This window comes from Batrachochytrium dendrobatidis (genome assembly GCF_000203795.2).
Source record: "Batrachochytrium dendrobatidis JAM81 unplaced genomic scaffold BATDEscaffold_3, whole genome shotgun sequence".
Classification (NCBI taxonomy): domain Eukaryota; kingdom Fungi; phylum Chytridiomycota; class Chytridiomycetes; order Rhizophydiales; genus Batrachochytrium; species Batrachochytrium dendrobatidis.
In genome coordinates this window covers 796,053-818,419 of record NW_006281101.1, presented here as the reverse complement: position 1 = coordinate 818,419, position 22,367 = coordinate 796,053, and the positions used below count along the sequence as shown (strand labels likewise).

The window sequence follows — 22,367 nt, the reverse complement described above, 5'->3', positions numbered from 1 at the left end:
ACAACTTAGGACAATGCTTAAACTGCCAAGGTTAAATCCAGTGTTTTGGAAGTATAATCTACAAAACAGTATATTGAGTTTCACTTTGCCCATCACATGGTAGATTTATCACCAACCACCAGAATCTCCCCTATCAGGTTTGCCTACAACACGTGTGGATGAAAATGCACATGAAGAAATAATGCGGTAGTTGGTGATAAATGCATCCAATCTTAAAAGCACTGGTTTAGCCTACCATGCAATTGAGTTTTTGAATAGAAGATAAAAGCAAGTCAAGTTGAATCTACGGAACGTTGATACAGCTTGATCTGTTTTAGAGTCGGAATAGGAAGAAATGAATGCATCGTCTAAACTCATTAAATGTGAGCTAAACCTATTTACAGTCATATATTGATGTAAAACGAATCACTGGATAAGGATGTCAAGGTGCATGATAAACAGCCGGTCCCATAAAATGACAACTCGCCAAATTTACTGGTATTTGTGCGATCATTCTTGTATAAAAAATTGAATGAATGCTCACCACTATGCCAATCTCACATCCTTGACATCTCTTCAATCCCCCTTTCCTTTAAGTAAACATTTAGTGATCAGTATGGAAACAGTTGTTGTACTGCTGAAACGTGCAATCTTTGTTCTCTTGGACTAGAACGTATTTGAGATTGGGATACAACAAAAAGTTTGACAGCATGAAAATAGCCAAACTGAATGTCTGGATTGCAACGAATCAATCTGATCTCAAACGTGGTGATTATACAGTGTGTGGTTATGTCAAATGTAGAGGGAATTCCAATTCAAAACCATAGCTTAATTTTGTGGATTATAGTGGTTGTGTTGGAAGAATTGAGAATGTTGGAAAAATAGCGCAATCTTTGGTAAAAAAGTGCAGCAAGTATTTAGCTATTGCCTATTTCAGAGGCATTATGGGATGAATACCGGCTGTAAAATGAAATTGCATGATAATTATCCGCCTTTTTGAGCCTTTGCATAAAAACCTGCAATTACTCATTTACCAAACGACTTTAGAAGATTGCTTTACTACCCCATATATTACATTTCTGCCACTGCCTACACACTAGGAGAGATGAAAAGCAGCGGGCGTTTTAAAAGCCCAAGCAAAACTTCAAATCACTCATCTAATAGGCTGAAACAGTATGAGCGCAGAACAAGTGATGGTGTAATAGAGTATGCAATCTATGCGTTTTTGGAGTACTCATGCGCATTTAAAATATTATACCCTCAAATAAGTTGCACAATAGCAGGCAGTGTGGCCATATATAGACACCAAGGCCATAAAGGGACAATACAGGTAAACAAATCAATAGCCAATTCATTAGTAAGCATTACCTTGGATGTCTGGAGAAAAAAGAACTTGATAGGGTAGATTCAAAGCTTTCATGTCACTACCAAAGTTGCTTACCGCACCAGTCCTAAGGGTTGATCCAGAATCTACTGAAAAAGTACCCAAAGTGACATGACTCGGTGTTATGGTATTTGATGGACTAGTGGCCTGGGCGGAATTCAATTCTCCCGCGGTAGAGCGATTATGCGTTGGCATTGCCGGAGGAGTAGTAATATGTATAGGTATACTTCCGCCCACTAATGCTAGCGTTGGTGTTTCAGGCTCAAGCGCTGGCAGTGATGTCACGGCACTGTTATCCCTCAAGATTTGGGTGGACACATTTATGCTGCAACCTCTTGAGCCAACGTTTCCAGTAAATAGCTGTGGATACTGTTTTTGTTGGTACAGCAGATTTGACGAGACAAAGGTGGGCGATGGAGAGGAGGCCAAATGGTTCTGCAGAGCTGTACCACACTGCTCGAGCTGAAGTGATGGCTGCTCTGTACAATTACCAAGTGATTGCATATTCTTGGAAGCATTTTCTGAAAAGTAGCTGCTTTGATCTTTTGGCTGAGATGAGCAGTAGTTTTGTCGGAATGAAGATGCAGTGTGTTGGCTTTGATCATAAAACCCAACAGGCGCTGGGATATTCGTGTTGGTGTTGGTCATCAGCTTACTAGCGCATATGATTTCACCGGAATTGACATTCATGTTTTTTTGTGAGCAAAGGGACAAGGCTATTTAATTGGCTATTATATATGTCTGGATATGCTGCTACTTGGTTGAACTCGAGTCAAAGCTTTGGGCGTATTCTAGATCGGCGGCTTAGTTAAGCTATAGCGTGCGTAGCAAATAATTTTAATCTGCTTCTCTTTTAAAATGTTTTGCCTAAGCCAGTAGGTGCACTCGGTTGCTGGCATAAAAGACCCGTTGTGGAGTGCAGTTGGGCAGAGTTGAAGCGGAAATGACACGAAACATAATCCGTTTACAGCCCAAGACAAGGGGATTGTGGCCACTATTTACTTTTTGAGTTGCAATATATCGGCTTTTCACTGCATCAGATTTTGCCCCTGCCTTGCAAAATTCAACCTTTGATATAGGCTATTTCTCAGTCTTTCATTATAGATTTTCACTTGCAAACATAAACTCTGCAATATCTGAAACCATTATATGGATGCTAGTTTGACTTTGGTAAATTCAGAATAGCCGTGTCTGACCGATCCATACTGGGCATGACGGCTAAATACGTGGAAGCTAATTACTCAAGTCCGACCCATCATATGAAGGACATGGTCAATAGTGTATAGTATTATATTATTGTCATTTAAAAAAATGCTTCGCTTATGAGTGCTGCAACCCGTAACCATGGGATAAAGCATATGAGTCGCTGGTTCAAAATCATGTGTTTACAAGCGATTTTGGCAAGGGTAACAACGCTTATACCATTTTGGCGTTTTGACACGAGGATTACAACATGCAATTTGATCTGTTGGAATCACGCGACTATGCCTTTGAATTTGTTTGTGGACAGGTTCGATAATTTACATATCCACAGTGACAAGTGTATCTGTAAAATACATCATTGAGGCATACTGTGGGTATAGTGTGGAGAGTTTGACTTGCGTATAGATCATAGTGTGTTGTCTTTGTAAATTGTCATTCCGTGTCAAGATACTGCTTTTCTATAAACTTGGCCTATTCAATCCTGGAGTTCTGGTGCTTTCAATAATATAATGCGGTATTTTTCCATGTGGATTCAGCTGATTTTTTAATGTTTGCTGCTCATTTAGCAGTGATCTAAGTTTTCCTTTTGCGTTGACTTACACCAAATTATTGTATTGAATGAACAATACACACGATTGTTATCTTGATTAGACGTATACAATAGCATGTGATAATGGATCAGGTCAGCTTGATAGGCATACAAAGCTATGCATCTCGCAACATTGTTGTTTGTCGAATGGTTGGCAGACCATGCTTAATCACTGAATTTTTAGCTTTGTCAAGTTTAAAACATAATATTCAGTAAATTGGATGTGGACTATCATTCCACAAGACTGGTTGTTTATTATATATCTCGACCTATATAGCGGCTCATTTTACGTTGATACAGTTGTAAAAAGCCATTCTTTAATCTTACAACGCATGGCAGCATCCGTGGGCACAAAATGACTGGAAACAAACAAAAACTCGAATTAGCATCATAATTCAAATACTTGAATCAAATAAACTTGATCGTTAAATTGACATACCCGCCATCGTGATACAAGATAGATTGAATAGGTCCGTCAATGCCATTTGACTCGCACGTAGTAGTTGGCGAAGCAGGATTGGACTCATTCATCATCATTTGGTGGTCATTAGGACTTTCTTGTGAATTCGTTTTCAGTGCTAAAGGTGATTCCAACAAGGTACTTGTACAACTTGAGCTTATACTTTTAAGCATCATTGCTAATTGCTCACTACGAATCGGATCAACCCAAGTATCGCTACGACCAATAATATGTAACCCCCGAATCTTTGCTTCTCCAGCATCTTTGATTAAAGCAAGTCCGTGATCAGACTTTGGTACAAAGCCAGATACAGCAACAACCATCAATGGTATTGCAGAGGCAGATTTTGACTGATCGTCTAGTGATGTATTAAATGCGCCAGCATCTGTGTTAGATAGTGGCTCAGCCTGTAGTTTTACTCTATATGTGCGATGCAGATAGCCTGCTAATAGCCACGCCATTGTAGCACCTATCGTTATATGAGAGTAGCTTTAGTTGAATTCGATAGAAACCAATGCCAGAATGGTGTTTACACAGCTTAAAAAACATTGCAGCTTCATATCCAATTCAAAATAAAAATGGCTTACCTTGTGAAAATCCCAATATTCCATCAAATGGCCCTCGACTATGCCATACTTGTTCCAGCATTTTTAGCGATTCATCCAGTCCTTGGTATACTGTTCCACAATCTGAAGCAACCCACCATGCCCGTTGTTCATCAGTATCTTCAGACGATCCATTTCTACTCCCATCATTCAACGTTTTAGACAACATGGATAAAACGTTTGTAGCATCAGTGCGAGCAGGCACGTTGGCTTGATGGGGTGCTGTTACAAACTCGAGCTCATAGTGAGTAGAAATATCCTTGCGAAAAACAGCCGTACGTTTTCGAAACACTGTCGCATTTTGAGTATAGCCATGCAGACAGAGAAGTTTACGGACCTTGCGTGCTGTTACTGCTGGAACACCCTTTGCCATGCTTGTTATGTTGCTGATTGGAACTTGCTCAAGTTTGTAGTGTTTGATTGACCACTATGTCGTCACGTGATAAATGGATTGGCTATAGCCGAGTTGCTTGAGCATCAGATTATATTCAAGTTTAATCAACGTTATCTGAAAAACTTGTTTATCAAGATAACTGTAGTTTTACATTTAAAACATATCAATTTATTATGGATTACGATTGCTAAACTATTCAAAGATGAATTAGTTGGTGCAGATTCACCATGTTCATGTAACATGGATTACTATCTTGTAGTGACTGCCTTTTTTTCAAAGTATACAATAGTTAAATATTCACTTGTTTTTCTACTACACATTGATTTCAATTCTCCAAATACAATGCCCATCATATGATACTCGATCAAACTATGATTTTGAACTGGGGTTTATCTTGACATGACAGATTCATTCAAATCCAGATATTGAGTTGAATGTCAAACTCATCTTTGTTGTATCTAAAAAGTTAGATACGACTGCGATCTAGTTCAATCAACACGGCACATCTCGAGAGAATTGTTTGCATGCCAATCACACTTGATTTTGCAAACAGTCTTGTCATGGACTGTTCAGTAAATCAAATGTGAATTGGTTTATTATACATTTTGACACTTTGATTCATTTTACGTGAGTACAACTGTAAAACAAGATTTAACACTTCTTTCTACAACAGTTGACACCTGCATTTGCTACAATGGGTGGTACTCAACTGTGGAGGTTTCTGCAAACAGTTGTTCCTACTGCGCTTCATCAGTAAGTATAAGTTCTGCATGATCTTTGACTGAACAGTGACTGTATATAAAGACTCCAGATCAATACTACCAGATGAACTATTAATAGCTATTGTGCATGATAGAAATACGGCTCAACTGAAAAAGCAGCCAACTGATCATTTGCTTATGGATTTGACCATGTTTATTCATCGCTCTATGAAGGCCGATATGGTAGTGGAACGGTCGCTCAACTCTAGCGTTATTGCTAGCATCAAATCACTTGTTCAGAGCTATAAACCGCGACAGTCTTTATTCATTGCTATAGACGGTGCTGCTCCTATTGCCAAGCTGCCTGTCCAGATTCTACGTAGAGCACAGTATTTTGATAAAAATGTAGGTTGATTGTCTGTTGTAGTGCCAGACCTTTGTTTAATGGTCACACATGAGTACTCTACAGTTGTAAATATACTCTGAGCTTTGTGCAACTGCTATCCACATCAAGGCTTGCTTCCTATCACTTTACAATGTTGCTGTTCGTATGCTTTCCATCACCTTCAGATTGGGTATTTACAATTTTTGGATATGTGCTAGGGAATTTAGAAGCATCTAAAGGCACCATATGGAATTATGAATAAAGTTCATCGATTGGATCTAAGTCCCGGATCGGCTTACTATGGACGTCTAGAACTACTATTAAAAGAAACATTTGATTCTAATGCCGAGTCTCAATCATGGAATCAGGGTCCTTATAAGGAGTTCAAGATCAGTGGCTCGATCAATTCTGGTGAAGGCGAAGCCAAGGTCATGAAGCGTATTCTAGAACTGCGTGCTACAAATGCATTCGACTCTTCTCAAATTCCTGAAACGTTTACTATGCTATCTGGTGATTCCGACGCCCTGATGCATTGTAAGTTTACATTTATTTCAAAAACTTTAGCTAGTCCGCTGCTTTATAATCTACATGATGCATGCGTTGTTACAGGCATCTGTATAATAACCTCTACACATGTGTTTTGAAATAGTAATGGTTGCTACTCCAGATATCGACTGCATTATCCAACGTGGATGGTGGGATTCTCCATTATCATTTGGTTTTCTGCGAAAACAGCTGGCTTCCAAATCACCAGCAAAAGATACAAATCGAATCATGCATGATATTGCATTTTTGACACTTCTTTTGGGAAACGATTACTTGGATAAAATCCAACACATCGGACTTGTAAAACTGTTTAACCAGTATCTTGCCCAGCAATATAAAAAATATGATACTGGGGATATTGATGCCAAGAGCGATGGCCATCTTGTGAACGTGGAAGATGAGAGCATTACGTTTGATCTTGCAGCCATCATGGGTGCTATATATCCCAAGAGCAACAAGCTGCTACCTAGCGACACGCTTCTGACTAGGAAAAAGACTGGACAGGAGTTGCAGCAGACCAAAGACTATTTCGAAGCATTGACATGGAATTTGGGATTGCTGAAAGCGGGCGAGTGTCCGGACTACAACTTTATATTTATGCCCAACGATGTTATGGATGCCGAATACCTTTATATAGGACTGACGGACTGGATTTCCGAAATAGGAGAGACTCGATGGAAAACTGAATGGCCACAGCGTCAAAACAATGCATCTACTGCTCGAGAAGCTACCCTACGGGTATGTATATCCGTCGTCATGTTTTTAGATATTGATATACAATCATTTGTAGTACGTTACTCAAGATTTGCTAAACTACTATATTTGATAATACGAATCGCTCCATTTTTTCAAACCATACATCACTTGTTGACACAACGTAGATGCCACATATACCTAGCAGGATGCTACAACATGATGCTTGATACGTAAAAGATGTTTTTAGAAAATTAAAACGACAGATTATAGTGGCTTCAATTGGGACTATTCGGTCGCCTAGTGGCTTTGAAATTGTATTTTTTGATTGTTACTGTGAAAAATCGCTTTCAATTTAAATAACCCAACGAAATAGCTTATCCTTTCATACTTGATCTATCTACTATGTCTGCTGTTGTTTCAAGTTCATATACAATGCTATATACCAATTTGATATCATCAAAAATTGACACTTGCATTTAGGAGTGATAAAAATGTAAAGCACTATTGCCGAATAAATTTACTTTTATAGTTGGATTGAATGGTCGCACGAATTGCGATCTGTACGCACTTTAGTTTCAAAACACATGCAAACAATTCTCTCGAGATGTGTCGTGTTGATTAAACTAGATCGCAGTCGTATCTGACTTTTTAGATACAATAAAGATGAGTTTGACATTCAACTCAATATCTGGATTTGAATGAATTTGTCATGTCAAGATAAATAAAAGTGCTTCATTTTATACGAGTACAATTATAATAGATATTTCAAAACAATTGTCTTGTCAGTGTATTTTATAGGCTGTTGCATGTCGAATAAGCTTCAAACACCCGTTCAAACCAACTAAAAACAAGCTTTGTTGATTTGAACTTGATTCTATTTTGCAAGGTTATTGCTTGACCCGTTTTAGTATTCAATGGGCCAGAGTATCCATCAAACTATAGTCGATATAGATAACCAGGAGAATGCAGCCCAGTCATTATTGGAATATGTAAACTGTCGTCAAGACTCCAATAACAATCCAAAACTGCTGGCAACTATCAGCAACACTCATTCTATACATGTCCAAGTCATGAAGCGAATATTTGGATTTTTGACAGTTCTGATGTTCACTATCTTGCTCTTATTATGGATGACTTTATTGCCATGTCAGTCTCACTTGGAACCCAACCAATTCAGCATTGGTCCTTATTTGCATTCTAAATTAGCACCCTTGATATCCAATGCACATCATTTCAAACCAAGCGTTGGTGTTTTTCCGATTATGCAGGGTATACAGAATCTAAATATTATCGACTCATTCGAATTACTGATTAGTGGCAATGTTGTAAGTCTGCACACCAAATTGTTAATGGGGTTGAATTGAGATGGCCATCAATGCTATATCGTCTATTCTGAAATTACATACCTTTTATGTTGATTGATTTTAGAAGACAACATTGGAGGTGTATATGTTGAATGTGACATCAGATCTAGCATCTACATCTCTACCTGGATTCATATCATTTGCATTTGTCGTGGAATCATTTGATCAATCTCTTGCAGAATTTGTTAATATATCCACCATAGTTCATACAGGGGGAACTCGAGTGCATATCCAAACTCCCAATGTAGCTGGACCAGCTGAGCAAATCATGCTTGCCGTTGGATTGGGATTACCTCGTACACTTGATCAAGGAAGCACACTTGATCTCAATGTTCAAATCTCTAATGGAGTCATTAATGTTTCGCCCATCAATTCCACACTAGCCATGGGTCATGTTAATTTTAATCTAGATGTCGGCGCTATCAATACAAACGTATGTTCATCTATCCTCTACTACAATATGCTGGCTATGTGCCAGAGTTGGTATGTTTATAATTAACTTGCTGCGTGTTTGGAATGTATTAGGGACTTTTTGCAAAATCACTTAAAATGCAGACTGGAGCTGGAGCGATTCATGCCGTCGCCAATATTACGGATCATCTTCATCTTGAGTCAAATTCTGGATATATACAAATGGATGCACGATTTGTATCACCACTAGAATCAAATGAGCCTGTTCGCAAAGCAAGTATTATCGCTGATGATGGCTGGATTCAAGGATCGCTATCATCGTATTCGACGCTACATGTACAAAGCCGAGCTGGTCCTATCACGTTGGATCTTGAACCCTTAAACATATCAACTACGACTTCGATAAATGATGCTGGAGTAACAACTCTCAATTTTGTAAGTGATTTCTTGTGATGGATGCCACGTCAAGTTTTATACATTACGCAGGGTTTTTGATAGTGACTGTTGTATAGGTGGGAGATTATTATGGTACATTTATTGCAAAAACATCGCTGGGCAAGGTATCTGTTACAGGCGAGCATGTACATTTTGATCCACAACCTTTTCCTTTTCCAGGGTTTCTATCAGGGTACGTTGGATACGAAATGACCCACAATAGCACTGTTGTAGCCACTGCCAGTGTTGGATACATTGCATTAGGGTTTTAATAGACCGATGGAAATTTTCCTTAATTTATTTGATATGTAAATGGTTTAACGAGTTGGCTTCAGCAAACACAAGTGCTTTGCTACAATTGCCATAGCAAAGCTATTTTGAAATCACATCAAAATATTCTCGTGCTCGCTGTATGATCCACCATCCATTATGATGTTTACAAAAAATTGTGAATAAACATTTTACATCAGTATGGTCCAATTACAAATTCAGATTGCCAGGTATGGATATGAAATATACTTACAATTGCGATTCCTGGATGTGCAGAGTCACATAGAGGCTTGATTGCTTCTGTTAGAGCAGCTGAAGATTTGATTTCAGCAGAAGAGCTTATCTTTGTACATGTCTCAATTACATGTGCAATCAAATCAGTATTGAGTCCTGCAGTCGTTATGAGTTAGCGGTGATGAACCCATGGTAAAGTGGTCAAACAGGGAATATGTTTTAAAGTAGATAGATGCAAAGTTTAAGCAAAACATACCTGAATCTACACTGATCAAATGGTTTAGTAGTACTGCTATTTTGCCAAGTACCTCGTGTGAACCAATAGTTCTGCAAATCTAGCATCATTAAATCCAACAATAAAGTATTCCATGAGCATGTTAATGAAGTTTAAGCTTGACGCAGTGATCAAACAAAAGAAACTTACCCATACGGCAAGCCATGTCAACAAAGGTGGATGGGCAGGATTCTCTAGCCATTCTATCCCACGCGCCAATGCAGTGTCGGCAAGTATACTTCCATCTGTCACATAGGTTGTAATCGTATTGGTTATATTTCCTCGACATTCGTCGGGAATGATTTCAACAGAGTCCAATACTGCTTTACAAAATAGTACGCGATCCATGTCGTATTTTTTTAGCATTGCCAAAATATGGTTGATACAGCATTGCTGCATGTACGCGTTACCCATAAAACTACGCATTGTGTCAAGCAGCATTGGTATAAGAGTGCGCGCAAGACCAAGTTCTTGGCATGTATGCATTAGTGCTTCAATAATCTGATATTTAAAACAATCAAAATAAATGATCAAAACTAAGCCAAATCTATTTTTAAATCAACTCTTTTAATTGCAAATTATAGACATGAATCAGACTTACAGAGTATTTTAGTACAAGATCTGTTTCAGAATTATTGTATGCCTTGATAAACAGATCCACTGCGGATTGATGTAGGTTCAATGAGCGCATAGTCACTGCAGTCAAACATTGCACACCCAAATGTAATTCAGAGATATTGGTACTTGTCGCAAGCGGGCCAATTACAGTCATGATGTTTTTTAAAACATCTGGTGAAGGAGAACGAGCAGCTATGGTTTGTACACATTGAAGAATAATCACTAGATGATTGGATACAAGATTGACAATAGAATCACATCATACAGCAATAGTTTGTAATTAGCACATAGATGCGGTTTGGATACACTCTAAACAACTGAGCAAGTTCACTACTCACTATATACAATATCATCCTGTTGACGTGCATTGACTTGGTGAAGAGATTCCAACACTGTTACCAAAATAGTTTGTTCCATTCTGACAGAATCACCACAAATTACTCATGGTTAAATCGTGACATGCTCAATTTTCCATACAAGTATGCCAAACTATACAACGTACTCTTGAGAAAGTGGCCCAAACATTGCAATCATGCGCAAACAATTAAGCTGAATAAATGGTGCAGGAACACTGTGATAGTTGTAAGTAGCATCAAGGCGGTGGTTCAAGACTTGTTTGAGAATATGCACCACAGCTGGTGCCAGCAATGCCTGTATTTCTGGAAAGTCCTTTGCAATATAGTTGAGAGTGATCAGAGCTGCAGACATAACGCTGGGATGTGTATCTGCAAGTGATCGCTTGAGTTTCTTAATATATGGGTAAACTGCTTGATTATCAAGTTGATAAAATCGATAAAAAGCATGTACTGCTTTACGTCGAATCATCTCGCTGATTAATTGATTGTGGAATAGCAATAAATACAGGAAACAATATAGAATTTAAAAAATTATCCCGCAAATCACTGTATTCCAAAACACATTGCTACAACTCTCAAATAAAAGCTTACTTTGGATGTTTGAGATTCTTTTCAACAAATTTTATAAGAAGTGGAACCATATCTACTGTAGAGGTTGCAGATAAAACAGATAGGGCCATCGTGACTTCAAAATGATTGGAACTCCCCAAATCCTGACCCACAATTTCAATTGACAAGATTGAGTTTAGAATAGTATGGGTTTACAACGGTATACGGTAGACATGGCTGAATGAGTCAAAGCATACCTTTTGTAGCGTGTTGGTCATTAGTAAACTCATTTTTTGATTTCCTTGTAAAAATATAGATGCAGCCAAATGTGCTATACGATTGGGGTTTCATAAACAAGATAAGCTAAATCCAAGTAGCCTAATTATAATGTGATAGTTTAACAAACAGCACGCTCGCTTACCAAGACGTTTTTCGTACAAAGTCCGAGCATTTTGGCAAAGCATAATTGCTGGAAGATGGGCAAAATCAGATGTGTCATACCCCATCATTTCGCAAAACATAGCTCGTACAACCAAATGGCAAGTAACTGTCTAGTGTTTACCAGATATGGTATTAGCCAGTTGTTATGTAAACAGTCGATCATCTAATTTTGCCACTGGCTTGAACATTTGCATTTCTGACTAGATTTTATAGTGATAAGGGTTGAAGCAAAATAGTTATCCGCCACATATGCACTTACTGCTGACTTTGCTGGCACATACATTTTGAGTCTAAGTGACTGTACTTCTGCAGCCAAAAGACTTTTCTGTAAAGACGCAGAGTTTGTCTTGTGAAGTTTCATCAATAGCTCATGAAAATCCGGATCCAAACCACATCTGTTTATAAGATCCCATATCATTGAGAATGAGATTACCACATGTCATTGTGTTAGATTCATGTTGTAGGGTTGTATTGAGAACATCAAAACAATTAAACCCGATATCTGGATTGAAATGGATGAATCTAGGTTTAAACTGGGTGATCATACAATGTATGGCTATGCAAAATGAAGACAATTCCAGTTCATATTGTAGTTTGACTGCATGATAGGATGGATGGTGTGTTGAAGAATTGAAATGAAATTGTAATAGGAAAGCGCATCAAATGTGCAACCGTTGTATATTTCCAGATACATGGCCATTGATGTTCCGTTTTACGTGAATACAATGATAGACACTGCAGTTATTCTGGAAAAGAATCTAAAAAGCCAGTATATTGACTGAATAATGATTATAGAATGGTGTTTGCTGGGATAGAGTTGTGGTGACTAAGCCACTAAACTTTAGCTTATGCTGAATGAGATCAAAAGGGTAAAGCCAATAGGATAGCATGAATGACTTGACAGTGCTCATGAACAAAGATTCTAAATAACTAAAAACAAGGACTGCGTATAAAAGAAAACAGCAGAGTTATACTCAATCTTGCGAGTCTTACCGCAGAGCATTTGCTCTTCTTGAAGTCATTTTTGGGATTCTGAATATCGAGGTAACCCAACTTGATTCAAACGAAGCAATTTGACAAGGATTCGAGTGAGTCGCTTGTTCGTTCTTTTAACGGGCCAATACATGAGTGTCATTGGACAGTTTAGTATTGCTATTCTCTAGACAATGTGCGAGTCAACTCAGTGAAACAAATACAAAATCAGCGATGCATTCGACTAGATTCAATTACTAATTATTGGCTCGACTGCATAGTAGTTGTAAATTCAACACTTTTACTGGCTTCAAACTTGCAAATCCTGAAAGCGAATTTGATATTCAATCTAACCCAAAAACTCGACAACTTGTGAATCTAATACCAGATGAGTGCTATGGATATTGATGAGCCTGTTCCCACTGCAGGAGGAAGTGATGATGTAGCTGCTCCTAGCAAAAGCAAGGATGTTGCTGTCAAGAAACGTTTCGAGGTTAAAAAGGTAAGGTGCGTTGGTCTGAAGCAATCTGTTGTCTAGCCATGGATGGGATTGTCATATTGATTACTACAGGGGTTTCATGTCGAGGTTATCCGACTTTTCAAGTCCTGGAATTATGACTGGATCTCAACCAAGTTGTATTTACACATCTTTAAATCATCCACACTGGCTGCCCATCTTGAACTTGACTTTAAATATTGCAGCTCGTTATAACTGGATATTGGACTAAACCATATTTGAATTTTCAAACTTGTATATTTAGTGGAATGCAGTGACCATGTGGGCTTGGGGTAACCAGATTGCTTAGTTCAATGCTTTATGTACATGTGTTTCTGTGATCTAGCTTCTTACTGGATTTATCAACTATTGTGTTGCTTCTGATCAGATATTGTTGTTGACAACTGTGCCATTTGCCGTAATCATATCATGGATCTTTGTAAGTGATTTTAAGCTATTGTCATTTGGATACGCTTATGAATTTCGAATGCATGTCCAAACGACCTTGATATACATATCTATCATCCGTGTACAATTTATTTCCAGGCATCGAGTGTCAAGCCAACCAGGGATCCGCTACCACAGAAGAATGTACTGTTGCATGGGGAGTATGTAATGTGAGTTTGCAATGTGGCTGTTTTTATTATTCAAGTTGGATTTCCGGCTCTATTGACCAACTCACCACGATATTGGATTCAACTGTCGTTTAGCATGCCTTTCACTTTCATTGTATTTCTCGATGGCTCAAGACTCGGCAAGTGTGTCCGCTTGACAATCGTGAATGGGAATTTCAAAAGGTAACACATTCGAATATATGTTCCAAATGGCGCAATCCAAGTAGAATCATTTGCTTTAACATTGCTATTTGACTGTCGCAATGGGAATTGTTTTAAATATAGTACGGAAGATAGAGATATCAATATTCAATGCTATGGAATGTTGGATGCGATGTATCATGCTTGGATAGGCTATATTCGGATCAGCAATGAGTGTCTTTAAATCCTTGTGCGAATCCAAAGTTTATATTCCAATACTGATATTTTAAAGTAATAAAGCTCAGAAATGATTACACGAATCAGTCAATGGAAACAGCCGACTCGTAGCAGTCATTGCTTTATTGGTGGAAATCAAAGTGAAAGGTTTACTGTTTCTGTTCAATCAATTGAAATAGCAACTGGTAAGCATCCTATCAGACGGTAATAACCGACTTTTATTAATTGACAGACTGCAAGACACTCTTTACATCTAGAGTCTGTTCTGTTGGGCTGATAGATTAGACATTGTCCGAAAATACTCGACGCAATGCTGTAGCTGATTAAATGCTCTACTTATACACAGTACATCACAAACTAATGCATAGTCTTGATTTCATTTTAGTCTGAGCAGAACATCCCTATTTGCAGGCTGAATGGACTTTCGCCAAATGTCGGCCATTTCTCCATTCCATAGAAACAACAGTGCTGACAATCAGCAGTCTGAACACAATGAACCATCTGTCATACATCACTCTCCTGAACATCCCATTGCAGCACATGATTACAGATCCCAGCAAGCAGCATCTAAACCATCGAGTTCAAGCTGGCTGCTTGGTCCTGCATGGAGTGTGTTTGGAACTTCTGACCCATCACAAGAAGTGCAATCTACCCATGATGTGAGTTTTGAATTTATCCAAAAATACTATTGTCAGTTGGTCGCTGTTATGAGTACGAATGAGTTTCCATAACCATCATACTTTGCATTGATTCAAGTGTATTTACATGTACTAACCTACTCTGCAATTGTACCAATTCTTTAGATTGAGTCTGTGCAACATAAAATCTCATCGACAGAGGACAGTAGCTCATCTTCTCAGACAGATGCAGACCATGCTATTTCTCAAAAACAAACTTCTAAACAATCGATGCCTTCATCCAAGCTATCAGCACTGTTTAGAACCACTCCACAATCTCAACCAGTGTATCAGACTGCCGCACCATCCTCCCAATCGCGGCAAAACGAACATTTAAGCGCTCATCCGAATACTGACGATTCCAGTCCATTCATTGATGCGCTAAAACGGGCACATCACGAAGGTCATGAACCTATTATTGTTACTACTCCAGCTGCACTTAGGAAGCAAACTCAAAACTTGCATCGAAATACTGTTCCAGTTGAGGAGCATCCACTACAACAGCTATCTGGTACTATTTCAACAGACATGTCTATGGCATCTTCAGTTCAATCTGCTTTAAAGTCTTCCAGTTCACTCAGTCCACTATCTAACCACTCTGTGGTCAAATCTCCTGAGATTGAATGTGCAGATATATGCCAGTCTGAACATGATGCTGTTGGCGGAATGGTCAGCGCAGTATCGGATAGTTTTGTGGATGCATTGGAAAGGGGACCGGTTTTTGAAGATGACGATTTGTTATTTTCTGAGCAGGCACCATTGGATCTACTCGAAGCCTCATTTGTAAGTTCAATCATCTGCTTTAAGCTTATTTACTGCCGAGATTTTGAATGGCTTGAGTGATTGTGTTTTATACAACTTTTAATGATTTATCAATGCGCGATTTCTAGGCCGAAGATCTTGCTACAGTTGTGCGACCTTCATTAATGTCTTTGTCTCTGTCGTCCCTATCTAGCATGGATGGTGCTGCTCTTGTGCATCCATCTGGTGTGTCGTCTCCTCAGCAGCGTCAACATGTGTCTACCAAAATGCCGACCCCATTAAAGCAGGTGCTTTCACTTTCGGATGAACTTGCATCTCCAACCAAAACTGAAAGCCATCATTTAAACAATCATATTGGTGCTTTGTATGAACGTAGCCGTAGTTTGTCATTGAGCACACCTTCAAAATCAAGTTCACCTATGAATGCGGATATACCACCCAGTTTTAATTCAAAGCAAACAGAAGCATCATCTCAGCATGCTATTGAATCTGAACATAAACACCACAGGACACCCATTACGAGTCGAACCTCGCAGATATCAGAGTTTGATCCAATTGGTACTATTCCACAGGATTGGATGATGCGGTTTGAATCGCCTGCAGCGGCTTCTGCCAGTGTGAAATATGGCACTCATGTTTCATCTACACCAATACAATCCTTGCTTGATGTTGTTGTTCCAATTTCTACACCCAACAGTATTTTGAAATTTTCTCAACGAAATCTAGACGAACAACGTCAAAGGCTACAGAAAAATGTAAGTGTAGAGAATGTAATCGATCATGTCATAGTCTGCCAAACGATCTGTATTGATCAACAGTTATTTATGTGCGAGTATTTATCAAATGCATTAAACATTGATTATAGTTTGAAAACGAATTTGAGGTGGCCCAATTGGAGATCCAGGATTTAACACTCAGTTCACAGAATTTGGAAAGAGAAAATCAAAAAATGAAGGATACTCTAAAGCAGTGGGAGCAGGCAGTAAAACTTATGATCAGTAAGTTGGATTGCTTATCTTACTGATGATGCCGAATATAATAGTGGCTGGTGCTAATACGTTGCTTGTAGCTGAAAAGGACAAGGACAAACAGCAGAAACAAGCAGAAATTGACCGTCTCAAGGAGCAGTTGGATTTGGCGTATGCCGAACGAAACGAGAGCAAAAAAGAATTGGATCAAATGTCGTTAAAGTATAAGCAACTGCGAGTGGACATTTCCGATTTGAAAGAGGTATGTATATAGTGCTCATCTCCAGCAATGCAATTTTCAAGCTAACCGCGAATGTTTGAATACTTGTAGTTGGATGAACGCCAACGTGAACAAATCAGTGAGCTTGAACAGACTGTCGCTACTGGAAACCAGCGATTTGATTCACTTCGTGCTCATGCAGAGACCAAACTGGACGAGTAAGTTTGCCACGTTTTACTAGCTTAATTTTCGGTATGCGCTTCAAGATTTCCAATACTGACATTTCCTTTGTACTTTTACCTTTTAGAGCCAATGTTGAGATTGCTCGTGTCAGGGCATCCTATGAGAAGGAAGCGGCTGCCATGCGAGCCAAATTGTCTCGTGTAGAAATCCAAATGCAAACACTTGATTGCAATCTTAAAACCAAAGTGCAGGAAAATCAAGAACTCACCAAAATCTGTGACGATCTTGTCAGTCAAATGGAATCTATAGGTGGCTAAACTCCAAGATACGTGCAGGTAGAAGCGACGACTTTATCATTTTTAAATGGTGCTGATCACATGCATGGGTTCGAATTCATGAATGTTCCAGCTGTCGTCCTTGAAAACTACCTGTCGAGTGTAGTCGATTAACTTTAATAAATGCTTTCAAATTTTAATCATTCAATGGCTGGAATTAGACTGCCGTCATGGTATATCCTGAGGACAGCAATGAACTGGATAGAAATCATGACGACTATCCGTTGCCAAAACAAAGCAACCTGCAATGATTTCCCTGCACTCACACTCGGGACAGTACTGTATGCATGCAGCTGGGCAGTTGGAAGATGTGGTGAAGCGGGCAATTGAACTTGGATTCCAAGTGTATGGTTTAACCGAACACATGCCACGAACTCGATTGCAGGACTTGTATCCTGAAGAGGTAAATCATGACCACAGTTGATTCAGCAGTGTCTGCACGTTGATGTATTCAATTGACAAGTCATTCCAATATAACTTGCTGCGAATATATTACTAGTCGCATCTCACACCATCCGACTTGGCTATCCTATTCAGCGACTTTTACATCCATGCTCAGGCTTTGCAGGCCAAGTACAAGGACCAAATCACACTTTTGATTGGAATGGAAACTGAACTCATTCACGAGGCAACACTTGGAGAGATCAAGTCAATCTGTCAAAAAACTCCGTTTGACTATCTGGTTGGATCCGTTCATCATGTGCGTGGATTTCCAATTGATTTCGATGAGCCTGGATTCACGAAACTCGAGAAGCATCTTGTCGATCAAATAGCATTTGAATCCAACCAAACCGTAGCATCGGATCTGCTTAAAGATGCATCGATTGGAACTGAAATGGCTTTTCAGGAATATTTTGATGCGCAGTATAGTTTAATAGATCAGATTCGACCTGCAGTGGTTGCTCATTTTGATCTAGTGAGATTGTTTAGACCCACCTTTCCACTAAGTCAACAGGTGTGGACCAAAATTGATCGGAATATTCAGCTCATTTCCCAGTATGGTGGTCTTGTTGAAATCAACTCACGAGCATGGAAGAAACAGCTGCGTGATGCCTATCCCCAACGGGATATTCTAAAGGTATATTTTCACGACTGAGCCCATTTTGAATCATATTCAGCCAAAGTATATATTGAAACAATAGAAATATGGTTTGGGTCATATATGCATATATTAAAGCTAGGATGGATCAAAGGATACTAATTAGATGGTTGTGGTTTTGATAGAAAATGATTGATGCTGGATTACGGTTTTGTGTGTCGGATGATAGCCACGGACCCAAGGACGTTGGAATGCATTATGATCGACTTGCAGTGTATCTGGCAGAAATGGGCATTCATGAGATCTCATATCCAACTCCATTGGCAAACAAAAAAGATCAAACTGATGTGGGAAAAAATGATCAGGTTCAAGTAGTTACTCTAACGAATGTGCTAGAGTCTTTGGTATGGGAAAGATGTGGTGCTGTAGCAATGCAGAATCCCCATGGTTTTAACAAGGATGATGAAAAAGGATGTAATAAACATAGCTGATCATATATAGATCCCAACTCCTGATAGAAAACAGGTGTTGGGCCATCATGAGTTGATCAAACCGTTTGAATTAATCTTTGACTGTCGAGGACTGTGATGGGCGATTGTCTTTTGGTTGCTGCTGTAAGCATTTGCGGTGTTTAGCAGTACGTGATATAGGAGATGCTACTGTAAACACTGCTAGGCTACATACGCCTACAATGAGACCGACTGTAATACGATTCTTTTGTATATTGGTGATCATGCAACAAACCTCGAGACTAGCTAAATGGTTGGATGCAAAGTAAAGAAATATCAAAATCAGTTTTAAAGATTGTTGTCAGATATGTATTCGCAGATATCTAGAACATACATGGGTGTAACCTGGTGTATTGCAATCACTCGTATTCACGTAAAACTCTTGTATTTATCTTGTATTGACTATTTTGCTCCAAAATAAAAAATGGTCAAATATTCCTTTTGCCTCGATTAGAAACTGACATTCTCCATTCTTCAAAACAATGTTCGTTGTAGAATAAAAACTATAGTTTTAAACTGATCTTTTCTTTTGGAATAATCATATATTGTGCAATCAAAACAGTCCAAGTATTGAGGTGTATTGTCAATCAAAGTCATCTTTGTTGCACTTTGAGTTCAGATGCGATCTAGTTCAAGAGAACGATCGCGTGTACTAGGAATACAACTGTAGATGCCAATCACTGGGAGAAAATACCAGTCGACTAAAGAGTTGAAAACAATATTGACCAGTAAACTGGAATCCATCAGTCTATGAGATTGTTTATTCTGTATTTTTGACATCCTTGTTTAGTGATTTAATATGAATACAGCCGATTCAAGAACCAGTTTGTCAAATCCAACCTAAACCCGATAAAAACAAATACGATGCCTGAGGGTATGATTTAGAAACTTGTATAAAGGTCAGGTTTTTGATTTATTTTTTTCTTCAGGAAGTCGGCACCTTATCAAAAGCACTTCTTGGTAGATGACTGTCGGTTTTTCGTCTTGTAGTGAGTCGAGGAGCAGGCGTGCAGGTCATCCATGAACTAAGATTGTCGTCAAGGGACGCCCATAGCATTATATTATAATAGATCCAGAGAATCGGGTGCCAGAGCGGAACCGGCCCTCTATCTTTATGGCTGATGATGCAACTGGCAATTTCTCTCGGCACATTTTTATATTCAAATAAATATTTTTTTTTCAATATTCGGTAATAATTAAAACTAAAGAGTGGTTGATTAGAGTGTACTTTCAAGACTTTTTATTTTGGAATTCGGGCTTGAAAGTCAACATACAGATTAGTCAATGAGTGCTGGGAGGTTGTATAGAGGGTCTTGTATTCCTCGCATCTATCGATTGGGTCGCACTGCTGCCATATCCCAGATCAATGCATCTACTGTTGGACTTGGCTTGTCATATCCTAGGCTGACTATTCATACAAAACACACATCACTTGATCGTCCACTACATAACCAGACATTGAGCAATCCAGTAGCCAGAGAGTTTGATCTGGACCAACTTGCCAAGTCTCTACTGGACCTCCTTCCACAGCAACACATTCCCTATCTAGACCACCATCTGCACTCTCCATCAGACAACATATCAGTTTCGCCATATCCTTCCACTAATCCTCTAAAGATTGATAGCATGACAGATCCCATTCCTGTTGTGCTCACAAACAAAAACATGACAATGGGAATTGCTGTTGGAAGGGGAAATTGGCTGTACATGGTACCAGGTGTGTTTGCAGGCGAGGTTGTTATGGGCAAGGTATACCAAAACCTGGATGGTGTGTCGTTGATCCATCTCACTAATGTTGTCAAGTCGCACCCAGATCGTGTCCAGTCTCCATGTCGCCATTTCAACACATGTGGTGGATGCCAGATGATGCACATGTCCTATGATCGCCAAATGTCTATGAAACATGATAGAGTGTGGTCTGCATTTGTGCAGACTTTGGGTGAATCTCTTGCTGGCCATCTTGTCATGCCCACTCTATCTACTTCAAAACAAACTGGATACCGTCACTACATTCATGGACATCGTGGCAAAGTACCTGTAGGACAGCAAATGGATTGTTTTGGATTTTTAGGCAAAGGGGAAGCCAACCAGGTGATTGATATTGATAGTTGCTCAGTTTCTAATACCACCGTGAATGCCGGATTCGCTTCCATGAAAAATACAATGCGGTTGATTCGTAATTACGGACCGATGGAGCAACCTGCTTCCAAACACTTTATATGTGCAACTGCATCTCCGCCAAACAACATGTCCTTTAGCGAGTTTCTCCCTCAATTCATCCATGCTAGAAATGTAGTGCGTCAAGCAAAACTACATGGTATTCATTCTGGCATTGATGATAAGGACTTGATTCAGGCAAAAAAAGTGTTGGCATCGTGGGGTTCAGGAATCGTCACCAACAAGGAAACAATCGTTACTAGTCTTGTAGATGATACAATTATCCGATTTCCAGCTGGACATAGCCCTTTGGACAATCTGTACCTTGTACCTACCATGGTATCATTTATTCGCGATTTGATACACACGCATCTTCCTGCACAAGATCGGCATACATTGGTGGATGCGTATTGCAGATCTGGTGTTTTTGGACTCTTGCTTGCTCCATTGTTTGAACATGTTGTTGCAATCGAGGCGCATACAAGTTTATCCAAATGTGCATTTTCCAATGCTGCTGACAATCAAATCAACAACTACACTCTTCACAATGGTTCTGTAGAAGAATGGTTTTCAACTCTATCTAATCAACCAAATCTGCAAGTCTCGATGGTGTTTTGCCATTCTCCGGTTCAGGGATTGTCTGTCGATGCATTGGACAGATTGCTACAATTTGGCCCTCGTATGATTGTTTTATTGCATGCAGATGCTTATATTCAAAGTTTAGATGTAGCGTATCTTTTAGGATTCAAGCGGTTCAAAGAAATGGACATTCTTGAGCAGCATTCTAATAGTGAATTTAAAGGCTACAATCACATTACCAAAAAGACTTGGCGGTCGCTTTCTTCTCGGCGACTGTTTGATCTTGATGGAAGATACGCTGCCAAAAAGGCAAATGTAACCATGGTAGATCAATCCTATCGTATCTTGTCAATCACGCCCGTTGATATCTTACCACACCAAATAGAGGTGGGATCTGTTACTGTTCTAATAAAGAAATAGATGTGTAAAATACAAGTGTTGCCAGATTTACACACAATGCATTTCCCAAGATTACAGCAAATCAAAATGAGATTTATTGAGTGTCTGAAACCGTCTGAACTTCTGCAACATCCAAACGATCCCACGGGCATTTAAACAATGCAGATGTGAGTCGAAGACGATCA

General features: G+C 39.1%; 8 protein-coding genes across 8 annotated transcripts; 5 read left to right on the top strand and 3 right to left on the bottom strand.

The window, feature by feature from the left end:
* Positions 1 to 108: 108 nt before the first annotated feature.
* Positions 109 to 2,053, bottom strand: BATDEDRAFT_23457 (uncharacterized protein; the record flags this gene model as incomplete). Its single annotated transcript, XM_006677224.1, has 2 exons — positions 109 to 231; positions 1,421 to 2,053. The coding sequence occupies 2 exons, from the start codon at positions 2,051 to 2,053 to the stop codon at positions 109 to 111; spliced, it is 756 nt and encodes a 251-aa protein (XP_006677287.1).
* Positions 2,054 to 3,563: 1,510 nt separating this feature from the next.
* Positions 3,564 to 4,593, bottom strand: BATDEDRAFT_23456 (uncharacterized protein; the record flags this gene model as incomplete). Its single annotated transcript, XM_006677223.1, has 2 exons — positions 3,564 to 4,084; positions 4,203 to 4,593. 2 exons carry the CDS (start codon positions 4,591 to 4,593, stop codon positions 3,564 to 3,566), a joined length of 912 nt encoding a protein of 303 aa, XP_006677286.1.
* Positions 4,594 to 5,308: 715 nt separating this feature from the next.
* Positions 5,309 to 9,365, top strand: BATDEDRAFT_23455 (uncharacterized protein; the record flags this gene model as incomplete). Its single annotated transcript, XM_006677222.1, has 9 exons — positions 5,309 to 5,367; positions 5,471 to 5,720; positions 5,928 to 6,234; positions 6,350 to 6,984; positions 8,094 to 8,267; positions 8,371 to 8,739; positions 8,832 to 9,152; positions 9,230 to 9,298; positions 9,333 to 9,365. 9 exons carry the CDS (start codon positions 5,309 to 5,311, stop codon positions 9,363 to 9,365), a joined length of 2,217 nt encoding a protein of 738 aa, XP_006677285.1.
* Positions 9,366 to 9,449: 84 nt separating this feature from the next.
* On the bottom strand, positions 9,450 to 12,312 carry BATDEDRAFT_87257 (uncharacterized protein; the record flags this gene model as incomplete). Its single annotated transcript, XM_006677479.1, has 11 exons — positions 9,450 to 9,524; positions 9,676 to 9,812; positions 9,913 to 9,991; positions 10,081 to 10,431; positions 10,532 to 10,770; positions 10,887 to 10,966; positions 11,051 to 11,377; positions 11,496 to 11,617; positions 11,711 to 11,784; positions 11,875 to 12,004; positions 12,154 to 12,312. The coding sequence occupies 11 exons, from the start codon at positions 12,310 to 12,312 to the stop codon at positions 9,450 to 9,452; spliced, it is 1,773 nt and encodes a 590-aa protein (XP_006677542.1).
* A 942-nt stretch (positions 12,313 to 13,254) lies between these two features.
* Positions 13,255 to 14,231, top strand: BATDEDRAFT_10294 (uncharacterized protein; the record flags this gene model as incomplete). The annotated part of the gene is made up of 5 exons (XM_006677102.1): positions 13,255 to 13,368; positions 13,628 to 13,655; positions 13,751 to 13,801; positions 13,909 to 13,979; positions 14,073 to 14,231. The coding sequence occupies 5 exons, from the start codon at positions 13,255 to 13,257 to the stop codon at positions 14,229 to 14,231; spliced, it is 423 nt and encodes a 140-aa protein (XP_006677165.1).
* Positions 14,232 to 14,785: 554 nt separating this feature from the next.
* Positions 14,786 to 17,635, top strand: BATDEDRAFT_86870 (uncharacterized protein; the record flags this gene model as incomplete). The annotated part of the gene is made up of 7 exons (XM_006677584.1): positions 14,786 to 15,013; positions 15,158 to 15,814; positions 15,922 to 16,548; positions 16,659 to 16,791; positions 16,863 to 17,023; positions 17,093 to 17,199; positions 17,289 to 17,635. The coding sequence occupies 7 exons, from the start codon at positions 14,786 to 14,788 to the stop codon at positions 17,479 to 17,481; spliced, it is 2,106 nt and encodes a 701-aa protein (XP_006677647.1). The 3' UTR covers positions 17,482 to 17,635.
* A 111-nt stretch (positions 17,636 to 17,746) lies between these two features.
* Positions 17,747 to 19,029, top strand: BATDEDRAFT_10054 (histidinol-phosphatase; the record flags this gene model as incomplete). Its single annotated transcript, XM_006677075.1, has 3 exons — positions 17,747 to 17,902; positions 17,999 to 18,577; positions 18,724 to 19,029. 3 exons carry the CDS (start codon positions 17,747 to 17,749, stop codon positions 19,027 to 19,029), a joined length of 1,041 nt encoding a protein of 346 aa, XP_006677138.1.
* Positions 19,030 to 20,331: 1,302 nt separating this feature from the next.
* On the top strand, positions 20,332 to 22,203 carry BATDEDRAFT_23450 (uncharacterized protein; the record flags this gene model as incomplete). Its single annotated transcript, XM_006677221.1, has 1 exon — positions 20,332 to 22,203. One exon carries the CDS (start codon positions 20,332 to 20,334, stop codon positions 22,201 to 22,203), a length of 1,872 nt encoding a protein of 623 aa, XP_006677284.1.
* Between the last annotated feature and the right edge of the window lie 164 nt (positions 22,204 to 22,367).